Below are 14,640 nucleotides of genomic sequence, written 5' to 3' on the forward strand. Positions count from 1 at the left end.
AAATTAGTAAGAGAAACGAATTCATCGATTTCGTTATTATTGAAATCATTTTTCTCTAGTAATTCTCTGAGGTATTGCAAGGTCCACCTCAAAACCACTGAAGAGCGGTTATTAAAGAGCTACTAAATATTCATTCTTAGCTTTCTTTAGTGGAAAATCACTATAAAACTTTTGCCTCAAATTGTGATAGCTCTGATTCTTTTGACATTCGCACTGTACCATACTGTAATAAATTTTAGCTCCGAAGATAGGGCGTCAGCTTTCAAGCTGGTTTCGAAACGTATTGAAAAAGTCAGAAAACTCGAAAAGTGATGGATAGTGGATCTTTCACGACAACAGGAAACGTTCAGGACATTGTTTGAAAGTGGGTGACAATTTTTCATGGTGAATTTTGTCAGTTCGGACTTCCATTGTCTTATATGATTCTAATGTGATTTGAAGTTTCTGAAAGAACAAATGAATTTAAAATGATTAGCTACAAAATATATTGGCAAGTTGACTTGGGTGTCACACCAATAGGTGGTTCCACTTATGTTTCGCTTGCGTTTACGCAGCTATTTTTATCAAGTACTTTCTTGGTTTTTTCTCATTTTATCTCTTTAGTCAGGGAAGCTATAGATTACGCTGTAGACGACCCCTCCCGATATAGAAGGCCCCGACACTCTGTCGAATGAGGCCCCTATGTCCTCCGTTAACAGATGAATAATATCTTCATCTATCTCACCCCAGCCAGGTAGGGGTATAACGCGAAGGGTGGTATGGATGTCTAAGGACTTTCATACCACCATCAAACATCAGTCATGACCCGTTTGTCTTTCTGACAAACTTCAGCTAAACGGGGAAGGGAGCCAGGCTTCAACCTGAATAAAATCAAGATGGTTAACGTCTCATTTTGTCTTCAATCGAGGACCGCCTGCCCGGTACTGACGATGCCCAATAGGCTGAAACAGCTGTATACCGGTGGCTCTTAAATTGAAATCAATATGGGAATGATCAAAGAGTACTTATCTATTTATTTTTTGATTTTCATGGAATTATTTTCTAGCAGCTTGACTGCATTAACCTTTCTAGATTTTATATATATATATATATATATATATATATATATCACCTCTTCCCTCTTTCCATTCTACCGGTTTAGCGTGAGTTGGCCGTTTCTCCGCTCGATTATATAGGTTTCCATATGTTGCGTATTTCGGCGCTAGCTTTGCTGAAAGCGTCGTTGGACAACATATATGTCGCTTCTTTGAACTTTTTCTCGAACCAGTGTTTCTCCCTGTGGAAAATCTTATCATCTTGGAACCACTTGATGTTATGTTGATGAGTCCAAACATGCTCTGCTATTCCCGATTCACTAGTTTCTTCTGGCTGTGTGTTTCTCTTGTGCTCGGCAATGCAGACTTTCAATGGCCTTTTCATTTCACCATTATAGGATTTGCCGAACTTACAAGGTATCGGGTAAATGAAATTCTTCGAGTCGCAGTCCGCGTTTGGTGGCCTGGTTTTCATGGTGCTGCTACGGATAGTGATTCCTGATATGGAGCAGGTTCTTATGTTGTACTTGTACCCAATTCTTCTTATCCGTTTTTACAATATCTGACAATTCCGTCTGAATGGACGAGTAAATCATCAAAATTTTCAATATTGACGTAATTCAAATCCCGATAAGTCACGCAGGAATGTTGGTTAGCAATATTATAGAACTATTTATTTCGAAAGCAGAACTAAAGAATGAAATATATTTCAATTTGCCACTTGATCAAGTTATTCCAAATAATAACAACGCCTTCCAGTCATATTCTCTAATAGCAAATGAGGTAGTTTTTCAACAAGAGGTGGCTGTTTTTATTGCGTAGTATTAGTGTTACCCTTTTCCGATAGTAACTTTCCGGATCGATGAATTGGTAGGAGAGGTTCTATAGAATGACCCCCAGATCTACCAACTTGACTCCAACCAACGAGAGTACGAGAGTTTGTCAGAACTAAAACTATATACATTGTTAATATCCCGAAATACATTTTGAAAATAAAGTTACATTTCCCTGTACCAACTAATTCAAACCTACCTATATTAATGCAGGCACACCATAGGAAATATAAGTTATCTTATATTTCTACATTACTCCCCATTCAAAATAACTTTATAATAATAATAATAATCGTCTTTATTACTTTCAAATAAATATATACCTAAAAAAAATAGATCAAAAATACTGATAACTATCCTAAATATCAATGAAAATAAAGGGCGAAGTTTATTTTTGTATAGTGTTGAACACCATCAAAAATATTCTTCCACTTGACTTAACCCAAAAACAGAGATGTGTTCTAATTTAATGTAGCATTTCAGTTACTCATTGCGAATGCATTCCTCACTGAAAATTATCTATTCCAGAATCGAAACGTAGAAAGGGAAGGAGAAAAATCAAATAGATATTATTTCAATTTGGAATTGTGTCTTTTGGTGTTCTTCCCCATTAACTATTGCTATACACCCCGCATATGATTTATGATAACTCATATTATAGATATACTTACGTAGGTACCTATGTATACTCAAAACACGAGAATCGATAGTTCGGAAAGTAAATGAAGCTTGAAAATTCAATCGTATCAATAGAGTGTATCTTCCATCAAAATATGAATACGTAATGAGTTATTTTATGTGAAAATTCATGAATGAAGTATTTATTTCTGACAATGCAGAAGATGAGTCTTAAATTGATCTTTGAAATTTTTGACACTATGGCTTTTAAGTTCTGAGGGAATTGAGTTGTAGAGGCTATATACTTGATAACTAAACGAGCATTTGAAAGTTTCAGTCACAAAAGAAGGAACACTCAATAATCCTCTACTTCTAATATTCATGTTGTGTATATCAGTGCGATAAGTAATTTTACGATGAAGATATCCTGGATTTTATTGACAATAACGAAATGTAATAATTGGAAAAGTGTCGATGGCAGCGACTTGTTTCCCACTGCAAACCTGAGTTTCATTTCACATAAAATAAACGGTATTACAAAAAAGGGTGTATAGTGTTTTTATAGTCCTTCCAGTGGAATGATCCGGATCCACGTTAAACGTATTCTCTTTGCCAATACTGGCCTTTTGGGTATGCATCCAAGAATACCAAAAGAACCGAATGCAAATTGCCTATTGCTTATTAGTGGTAGCACAAAATGAAATATTGAATGCAAAACAACAAAGGCACAATAGCAACAATTATACCACAACAAATAATTTCCGTAATAATGAACGACGTGCAAAGAAAAGAAAATGATTTCGTTACAAGGTCAACAAAAACTATCAGAGAAAGTCTAAGGTCAGCTCAGGACTCCAGAGAACCTTTAGCAGCACCCGGGGTGTACCGGATTCCTTGTAGCTGTGATCGGTCTACATTGGAACCACGAGTGTAGGTACCCGTATTCTCTGAACACAAGAGAAATTGCCGACTTGTATTAACCGACAAATTAGCTGTAGCCAAACATGCCCTCAACAAAGAAGAACTCAAAATTACTATCCGAGAGTATATAGAGATGCAACAGAAATAAAAAAACACAGGTATAATGCATTCAAAACGGTGGGAAAATCAAATCGACCACCAACTCTATCATGGCGACTATTACATCGCATTTAATATTCAATAAATTGATGGATGTAGCCGTTACTACGTGTTAAGAGATCATAATGAAAAGAGAAATTAAAATTTCTATGTTTTTTAACACTTTTGATTGTAACTAACGTTACTGCAGTTTCGTTCTATATGGACATTCTCAAACTAATACAATAAACTAACAATGATCCTCCATGCCGCCTCCCGGGTTGAGTGCCCTGAAGTAGAAGCTTCCCACCTCAGCTATCCTATGATAGGTGCCAGTCGTTGTCTAGTGTGTCTAGCCATTCCAATTCTCTGTCGTACATGTGACTAAAATGTTAATTTCCTGTCTAAGATGACCCCCAAGTATGTTGCTTTGTTGGTCCACGGAATCTCTTTTCCGTTGAAGGTGATGTTGCTTTCCGGTTGTTCCAACCTGCGGGTGAACAGTATCGCCTGACTCTTGTCAGGATTTATACTGATCGTCCACAGGTTGGCCCACTACTCTAATCTGTCTGCCTGTTGCTGCAAGTATCTTGTAACATGCACTTGGCTCGTGGATCTTGCCAGCAGGGCCGTGTCGTCTGCGTAGAGTGCCAACTTGTCAAAGTTGTTCTCCGGCTTGGGCACGTCCGCAGTATATACGGAGAAGAGGTGCGGCGAAAGGACTGCTCCTTGAAGGACCCCTGCTTCCAGTAGTCGAATTGTAGATAGTTCATCTCCTACTCTGCATCGGCATCGCCTGTCAGCTAGAAAAGACTGAATTAATCTTACCATTGGTTTTGAGTATCCGAAATCGCTCATTTTGTTCATCCTAGCTCAATCAGCTAGGAAGCCTCCTGAATTTACAGTTCACAATGCGGATGTGCCAATTTAAAAACCGGAGAGTAAATTAAATCGATTTGATCATTTAACTGGTTGTACCCGCAATGTTTATGCTTGTAAATTTCCAAGGATTCTAAATAATTGAGTTTGCAACCCTTCCTTGCATAGTGCAGAATTTCCGTATCGTTTAGATTCGGAAACTTGTGGTTGCATGCCAAGAAATGGTTTGAAAACGTCGAATCATTTTTTCCTAGTATGAAGGACCTTTCATGTTCAGCATACCGTTTTTGGAAATTTCGTCCGCATTGTCCCACATAAATACTATTACACTCCGGACACTTGAGCTTATGAACTCAAGATTTTTCCAACTTGTCGACCTTATCTTTGAAATTGAAAAGGAAATGAGATAACCTGGCATGTGGTCTGAATGCTACTTTCATATTGTTTATTCTGAAGAAACATGCGATTATTTCTGTTTTTTTTTCAAAATATATTAGCGTTACCCATTTCTTGATTTCTGGTTGTTTTACCTGAGCGATTCTTTCCACCCAGACAGTCATGCAACTCAATGTTGCACAAAGCATTCTCACTGCCTTTGTCTGCAGACACTCTAGCTAGGGAAATTGATACAATTACACAGATAGGTCATAATAATGGTTTCAACGCAGATACTATCCAGAAGTTAGTCAGGAAACAACGCCGGAAATTCACTCACAGATTAATATATCCTCAGGTCAAACAACCAGAAATCAAGAAATGGGTAACGCTACTATATTTTGGTAAAGAACAGAAATAATCGCAGGTTTCTTCAGAAAAAACAATATGGAAGTAGCATTCAGACCACATGGCAGGTTGTCTCATTTCCTTTTCAATGCCAAAGATAAGGTCGACAAGTTGGAAAAATCTGGAGTTCATTAGATTAAGTGTCCGGAGTGTAATAGTGTTTATGTGGGACAATGCTGACGAAATTTCCAAAAACGGTATGCTGAACATAAAAGGTCCTTCAGTTGGCATGCAACCACAAGTTTCCGAATCTAAACGATACGGAAATTCTGTACTATGCAAGGAAGGGTTGCAAACTCAATTATTAAGAATCTTTGGAAATTTACAAGCATAAACATTGCGGGCGCAACCTGTTAAATGATCAAATCTATTTAATTTACTCTCCGGTTTTTAAATTGGCACATCCGCATTGTGAACTGTAAATTCAGGTACTCAATGAAGTACCTGAATGGTATATATTGGCGAATGTAATGAATCATTGTTAGTTTATTGTATTGGTTTGAGAATGTGCATATAGGATGAAACTGCAGTAACGTTAGTTATAATTAAAAGTGGTAAAAAAATAAAAATTATGTTTTGCATTTATTATTGTCTACCGCAGTAGTAGATGAAACGTCAGGCATAAAAACCTAAATACCACGACCAATAAAATCCGAAAATAGCTTTCACACAGTAAATTTTTTTGTTCAGTTTCACTTGATAACTGAAAAAAGACTTAAAAAAGATGTTACTCTACTATTATTCCCCTCCTCAAAATGGGTTGTTGTGGGGAAGGGTGGCTGAAAATGATTGATTTCATACTTAGAAATTTGTCCCCCCAAGTTGACATGTTTCACCGTTTTTCTACAATCCAATAAGAAAATCATTCAGGGCACCCTGAATGATTGAACGAGCCAGCTCGTTTCAATTGGAATGCACTATATACTACTAATTTTTTTTAAAACTAAATATCTCTTCTTGGTTCATTCGGTCAAAACAGTACGTGAAGGAAGAAAAGGAAATTTATCTTGACAGTAATACAAATTGAGAGCGTGAAATTCAATAATAAATTGCACCTTTCATTCATTGACAATGACCCAGACCTTGAGTGCAGTTCTGCTAATGTAAATATTTTTGTAATTATCATCAGTGAAATAACGAGTGTCTGTATAACATAATTTCGAACTTCCCACTTTCAATTAGGCGCCAACATAGCTTTTCATAATGAATTTTTTAAAAGTAGATCAACGTGTGGAGTTTCTCGGATTCTTTCTGTATGCTTATTGGCTTCATCTCTGTCGTTTTGAAAACAAAACTTTGTAATGGCTGTCTGCTTAAAAAGTGAGGTAAATTTTCATTTTTCTCAAAAAAATATTCATTTATTCATCAATTTATAATTAGTACCCTTCAAAGTATTCCCCTCCACATGTGCCACCTTTTTTTCAATCCTCAAATTAGTTCTGACGTGCACTTTTTGGTATGTCCTTGAGCATTCTCAGCCATTCGGTTTTCATCTCCTCAATCTTCGCAAAACGATGTCCTTCCAGGTGTATCTTCAATCTTGGGAACAGAAAAAGTCGCAGAGAGGCAAATCTGGTGAATACGGTGGCTGATGCATGACTGGGGTGTTGTATTTGTCCAAAAAAAGGATAACAACTCATTCACTTCTACTTTATTCAAAATTATTACAGGATCCAAATTCATCTGTCTCCTATTGGGAGTTTGCAGTATAGTTGTTCGTTCCAGTTTGGCAGCAAACGAAGATTTGAAAGTGATTTTTCAGTGGTCTCAGGTTGAATTTGACTATCCCTCTGAAAGTATCAGGCAAGATGATATTGACAGCGGAAATTTCATGCCAGGAAATGCTGCAACTATTGATGTAGACATTTACTATCCAGGTAAGTGATAATATTCATCACTTTCAGCTGAATTGTAGAAGAAAATATGAGTTTGAAAAGTGTCTACTTGTGAAACTGGTGAATCAATCATATTTTCCAGTGAATTCATCATATTTCGTTGAAGATATTCATGACAGTTTGAAAATGCTAGTGATGATATCACCTAACTCATTAATTTCTACTGTTGTAATAAACAAATCATTTACTAATATAACCATTTGATGTTCTACAGTTCATAATTAACATCACTTGAGTTTCTTTGTTCATGACGAATGTTACATACAGGGCGAATGTAAATAGTCCCTCCTCATAACTTTCGCATCTGGCAAAATATCAGAGCCGGACAAAAATTTTGTAAAGAGAAATCATTTCAGTATTCTTTTATAAAACAGCTAATAGAGTGACATCACTTGCCTCCGAGAGGACACTGTCAATTTTTTTTTCGTATGATATTTCATATGAAATGTATTTCAATTATCTGTCTTCACTTTTTTCAATTTCCATAAACGGTTGCGGAGTCATTGATGTTTGAATTTGAGACTAGGAATTCCATGACTCTGCCAAACTATTTCACATTTCTTGAAATAAATGTTCATTGAAAAAAGAAATGAACTAGTAATATATCTTGCAATAGAATTAGTGTTGATTTTAAGGGCACAAAACGATAGTATTTTGGGAAAGAAAGTTTTTGGCTTTGTACTACTCCATCTTGATACAAAAAAAGGGATGAGGGAATCTTCCAAAGAAAGGAAGGAAGTAATCAATTTGAAAATAAGTAACTATATACATGGGTGTGTAGATCATGCAAAGAAGTAACTTTCAGACACTACTTTCTGAAACAGCTACTTTCATATAAACATTGAATTACACGAAAGAAAAAATGCTTTCGAAACAAATACTTCTATATGAACACTGAATTATACAGAAGATACTTTTCTCTACTCAGTTTGTATTTCAAACATTCGTTGTGGAATAAAAATCAGATATCATTCACATGAGTTCTACTTTGAATGAATGGTAATAAATTGCATTCACATGGAACACTGTCACCCTCACTGGTATACACCGATGTTTCGCCTTAAGACACTTGTCCTAGGGCTCTTCAGTACCGAATTGGATAACATTATAGAAAATACACACAATTCTTTCATGAATTACGATTTTTTAATGTCACGGAATAAGCTTGATCTGCTTATGTCATCGATGACATCTTAATGACATTCATTCACCTATTTGATTTAATCCTAGCCAAGAGGAATGTTGGAATCTTTGAATTCAGATAGTATTTTAATTTAAACACACTATTATTTATTTTATGTATTAAAAATTGAATTTCTGATATTTTCGAATGTTCTTGTGGTAATACTAGCCCAAGTTTCGGTAATTCTGCACTGAGTTCCAGTACTGAACCAGGTTACATAATATAAACTTTTGATTTGATGAAGTCCCAGAGAGGTCAAATGAGGTGAACGAGCACGTCACTTAAACGGCCCGCGCACACTATTCTACATGCCTGGGTATGTCTAAACCAACCAATCCTTTTCTGGCCTGGAAAAATGTGCAGGCATACCACCTCATTGGGAAACAACAGCATTTTCAAATTCTTCCTATTGGCCACCATTTCTTGAACCAGTGGGTGAATGTTTTGAAGATTTTTTCTCTAGATATATGGGATGAACAACATAATTTGCCAATATTCCTGCGCATACATTATTCTCCTAAGAAGTTTGAGTGTGACCTTCAAGAAAATAAAGTATCTGTATCTGTAGAGTAGGGAGGGTGAGTGTAGGCTCACAGCACTCAGTCCACATGTGACCCATTGTACATCGTCCCGAAGAGGTGTCTTTCTATGTCATTGTCCATCCTGTCCTTTCCAGGAAAGTGGACAGGTCACTAGGAGACATCTCCTCTATATCGGCAGGTGTAGGTCAAGACTCACCGAATACACACTCTCTCATTGACGATAACTCCGGACACTCGCATAGAGCATGCCTGGCAGTTTCATCTTCCTGTTCACACATCCTGCATAAATGTGTGTCCACTGGCCCCATATTATGGAGGTGTTTCCTTAGTTGACAGTGGCCAGTGTTAAGCGTAGATTTTTCCTGGTCATCGCCAGATATTTCTTCGGTGCCAGATTCCCAGGGTCACCCAGGGATATCCTGGTAAGATTGCATCCTTTGATTTCATCCCATCTCTTTAGGGATTGAGCATGGCTGTAACGTTTGGCTGGTTCCGCAATTGTCGAAGTCATCAGGCCGTAGGTGCTTCTGGGTCCTAAAATTCTAATTCCAGCCGCTTCCTTGGCTAAAGAGTCAGCAATGCGATTACCTTTACTCCTGTCGTGCCCTTCAATCCAGTAAGATGGGTTTATGTCTGACAAATATCACACATTTTGCCGGTCCACATTGAAGTTGATTCGTCGCCCCAAAAAATACTTTTCAGCTGTAGTTGTTGAGACATCATTCTCACGAACAGCTGTTATTGTGGACTCCAGGGGGTTACATATTCCAAATTCTTAATTTCTTCTACCGGAAACAACCGACGACTAACGCCGTGTACAATGATTTCGTTGTCAATCTATTGTCAATAATGAGCTGAAAAAAAAACTCTGTGCCCAGTTTTCCAATGCAGATTTCACTAGATGAGATTGAATTCAGATCATTGAAAACAATATTATCGATCCAACACCAGGCAGCTATGTTTCCGCCCACCACAGGATTTAATATAATAATGGAGTTATGCTGAACTACGGATGTATCAATTGAGACAACTTAGTAGACAAAGGCCCCGAAATGCGAAGGCTGTGATGGACAATATTCATGATTGGCTTTGCAATGGGCCGAATTCAAGAGTTCCGTTCATGATTCATATTCGTGGATCGAGACTTCTGATGACTTCTTGTGGGGAAATAACATCGTCTTCTATTACTCAGGCTTCTTTGTAGGCAATTGAGTCCGGAAATGCAATCGTGGTTCAGCCTAGAATCACTGATGAAACTTATGGCAGATCGATACAGCTCTGTCTGCTGTTGAATCTCAAATGTTTTGTATTTGTGTTCTGGTTCAGACTACAATAAACTGTATTGAAATTTCCAGCACAGTTCAAGTAATGAATAGATGTAAAGAGTCCAACGAAAATAAATTTCTGGGGTAAATATTGATGCTGGTGTCAAACCTCACTCATACTCTAATTATTTTTAGTTTTTACTTCATTTTTCCTTACGACTTGATACTCTATTAATAGTCCAGGCATACTTGTGATGCACTGTTTGGAACCTTTGGTGCAGTAATGAATATTGATGAAGTTTCTTCCCAACACCAAACCGTTATTTCAACACCTCGACACGTGTTTCGATCACCAAGGGATCATTTTCAAGAGGAAAATCAAACTAAAGTAAACTGTTTAGTTTCGTCTTCATTTTGAAGATGATCACTTTGTGTTATTTCAACACCTTGACACGAAACGGGCGATTTTTTAAGAGGTATAGGATTTGATTTTCAAAACAACACAAAAAATTTTAAAAAATCGAAGAAATTTTTATTGGAATCGATAGAACGATCAATATAATTTAATGTTTGGAAATGATTTCATGCAAATGTTGTCCGCGGCTCCGCTTTAGATGACCCATGCGCAAGGTCCAATTTTGGCACACTCTCTTTAATATATCGACCGGTATTTCACGTATAAATGCTTCAATATTGGCTTCCAGAGCGTCAGTCGTTGCTGGTTTATCCCTGTAGACATGAGCCTTCACATGACTCCACAAGAAATAATTCAAAGGTGTTAAATCACATGATCTAGGCGACCAATTGACGGGCCCCAAACGTAAGATAAACTGTTCACGGAAGGTGGCTCTTAATTGGGCCATTGTTTCGCGTGCTGTGTGGCATGTGGCACCTTTTTGTTGACACCACATGTCAAGCATGTCCAATTCTTTCATTTTGGGCAACAAAAAGTCGTCAATCATCACACGGTAGCGCTCGCCATTCACAGTAACGTTCCGGTCACTGTCGTCTTTGAAGAAGTACAGCCCGATGATGCCACCGACCCATAATCCACACCAAATAGTGAATTTTTCGGGATGCATCGCTAGCTCTTGCAATACTTGTGGCTGGGCTTCCCTCCAGATGCGGCAATTTTGCTTGTTGACATATCCATTCAGAAATGTGGATCTTCCTCCAACTTTGCTAGCGCACATTCACCAAATGTTAGACGTTGTGGAAGGTCGTGTGGCTTCAATTCTTGCGCCAGCTGTATCTTATAAGGTTTTACACCCAAATCCTTTCGCAAAAGTTTCCATGTAGTGGAGTAACAGAGGCCCAATTGCTGCGAACGGCGGAGAATCGACATTTCACGGTCATCACGAACGCTGGCGGCTACAACCGCAATATTTTCTTCGGTTCTCACTCTACGTATGCATGTTGGTGGTTTAATGTCCAATAATGTAAACTGGGTTCAAAATTTAGTCACAAGCTTCCGAATAGCTCCCTCAGTAGGCCGATGAAACTGCCCATAAATTGGAAGAAGTGCACGATGCACTTCACCAAGCATGAATTTTGATAATAAAATTCAATAATTCACAAGCGTTGTTCATTTGTAAGTCGACTCATGGTTAAATTATAGACCAAACTGAACAAGTTTGACAATAACACCAGACACGATTTACGAGTGATTTGTCAAAAAGAGTGTTGCTAAAAAGATACCAGCTAAAAAATCATTCATTATTTCGATCAGCAAGTGATCATTTTCACGAGGAATATCAAACTAAACCATCAAAATAAGAGGAAGATCACTTGGTTATCAAAAAACATGTCGAGGTGTAAAAATAACGGTTTGGTGTTGGGAAAAAACTACAGTAATATTCAGTCCTGGGATACTTTCAGAAAAGAATATTAATGTTTCATTTTCGAAATTTTGTTGAAGGTGACAATGGTACGTCGAAAGTTTTTGTCGTCATGCCTAGGTTCCAGCCTGGTGTACCTGTAACCTTAGGTACAGTGACCAATAAAGTTAGAAATGGCAATCCAATTATCTCGCCATACCCGTCTTGGGATTGGCACACCGAACCTACAAAATGCAAGACTGATAGAATCGTTTCTGTTTTCAGAGTGATGGTAAGTTTAAAGAAATTCACTTCCTTATAATACATTCAAAAAAGTAATGGGATGAAACACACGTCGAAAATAGTTTTGTAGTTCTTATACTTGGGAAGATTATCTGAACGGATACTTTTCAAAGTGCATTTTAGGAATTTTCACATGAAAGGTATATTGATTCACGTAAGTTGGGCTGTAAAGTTTGTAGGAAAAGTTATGAAATTCAATTTTATAAATCTATATAGTTGCTTTCGAATGCGTTATACCGGTCATACAATTGTTTGATAGCATTTTTATATGATTTGTCTTTAGCCTCAAAATAAGCCTCGGTTTCAACGATTCTCTTGAAGTTTGAGAACGGGAAAAGTCGCTGGGGGTTTGATCTGGAGAATGCGGTGGATGCGGAAGCAATTAGAAGCCCGATTCATGCAATTTTCCCATCATTTTCATGCGCATCCCAAAATATTGATACCGTAACCTTTTTAGCCGACTGTTGCATCTTTGCACGCCTGTGCACCAGGCGTGTGTGGTGAACCACACACAACTGTGTGTGGTTCACTATACACAGTCCACTCAGATGACGATCTGAAATAATGGAACCATGTTTCATCCATTGTCATATATCGACACTGCTCAGAATCATCAGTTTGTTGTTGTTTTTGGTCGATTGTGAGCTCGCGCGGCTCCCTCTCTGAACAGAGCACAGAAGTTGCTTCATTTAGAATGTTCTATCCCACAAACTAATAGTCCGACAACTGTGAAATTTGTACACGTGTGTTTAGAAGGTTTCAGTTAACTGAAAACTATATGGATTCAATACTAGTAGCATCGCCATCTGTGTGTTAGCCCACGAACTTTTCAACTCATCTTACACCAACAAATATGTATACAGATGCAGGCAGACTTTTCTGAATTACGATGAATATTCGAATATCACTGTATTGTTTGAAAGCATTTTATAAATAAAAATGTTTTAATACACTAAGGAATAATTTCTCAAATCGATACACATTTTGAATTTATCAACTACTCATCAGGATGAGGTTATATATTCTGATTGTCTGAAGGTGGTTGACAATGTTTCGTGGTGCATTCATCAGTTTGGACTTCCATTGTCTAATATGATATGAATTGATTTGAAATCCCTGAAACAGTCTGTGGAAAAATTAAAAATATTAGCTGAAAAAACAATTTCATTAAGCAAAACACTGAAATTACAATGAAATAACGTACAAGCAACAAACAAAAAAAAGAACTATTAACACGAGCTGAAAAATAAAAAATTATTAACAAGAAATGAAAATTAAAGATATAAAATTAAATGATTCCAAACCAAGTTACTTTAAGACGTTTCGATTGTGAACGATTTATTTTTGGGTGCGTTTAGATATAGTTTGTCAACTTCACACCAAGTCTGTGTTTTTCTGTCGTTGCAATGTATTACATTCTTCAATAGTTTCGAGAGGTGAATATATTTTTAAATCATCTGCAAAATATAACTTCATTACAATCGACATAATGACCAAGGTACTATATTTAAAATCAAAAAGGTTAAAATTCAGATGTTTTGTCATGTATTGAAATAATGTTGTTGGAATTGGCCGCGGTGGTAGTGCGCCCGACTCACGATCGGAAGACCGTGGGTTCGATTCCCGCCTCGACCAGATATTTTTCGAGGGAATTTATCTGGTTGAAGTTGGAATGATTCTGCAACCGTGTTAGGAATCACACGTTAAAAGGTAAGACCTCGTTAGTCCTTAGCTCGCACAAGTTTCTCAACTTCTGAGAGTTGTCGTTCGTATGGGGGCCCAGCTGATAAACGGAAAAACATATTTTTTTCAAACAGAATGTCTCGTTATTGTATACGTTTTAAGGGATGGTGGAATAAGTGTCAACGAATATCCCCAAAAAAACAACTTCACAATTAACGATTTACCTTCGTCATATAATTTATAAATACTTTTGAATTATTTTTTACTGAATTCCTGATAAATTGTTGAGTGATATTTGAATCCACCGTAAGACTGACACAAATATATTTTCTCAGTTATTTTAGACGTAAGACTAATGTCAATTATTTGATATATTGTTTTTCAGATAGATGAATGTGATAGACTTTGGGTATTGGATACTGGAAGAGTATTGGATGAAATGAAATGCCCCCCTCAACTTCTGGCATTCGATTTGAAAACTGTGAGTAGAAAACATATTTCATGATTTCTCAACAATTCGTAATTTTTCCAAATTGTATATTCATGGATATGATCAACCAAAAAAAATATACTGCTACTATGAAAGTATCAAAAGTGTTGAATGCCATACACCAATTTTTCGATTGGTGCTTCTTGTGAATATAGATAAAACAAAATATGCCTTTTTTCCATTGTTCGTTGGGTTAATAATAATAATGATAATACATTTATTTTCCCAAAGATGATAAAACATATAGGAATAGTCA

The 14,640-nt window shown here is 37.0% G+C and overlaps 1 protein-coding gene across 1 annotated transcript in view; it reads left to right on the top strand.

Annotated features, from left to right (window-relative positions):
- LOC111502241 (major royal jelly protein 9) overlaps window positions 1–14,640 on the top strand; it is a 47,938-nt gene that overhangs the window by 7,552 nt on the left and 25,746 nt on the right. The window contains exons 2-4 of the mRNA XM_023156257.2: window positions 6,877–7,083; window positions 12,010–12,200; window positions 14,280–14,375. Of these exons, the coding sequence (XP_023012025.2) occupies window positions 6,877–7,083; window positions 12,010–12,200; window positions 14,280–14,375 (494 nt within the window). The remainder of the gene's footprint in view (window positions 1–6,876; window positions 7,084–12,009; window positions 12,201–14,279; window positions 14,376–14,640) is intronic.

This window comes from Leptinotarsa decemlineata, unplaced genomic scaffold (genome assembly GCF_025532065.1).
Source record: "Leptinotarsa decemlineata unplaced genomic scaffold, Ldec_3_MD MMD2_tig00001393_RagTag_RagTag, whole genome shotgun sequence".
NCBI lineage: Eukaryota > Metazoa > Arthropoda > Insecta > Coleoptera > Chrysomelidae > Leptinotarsa > Leptinotarsa decemlineata.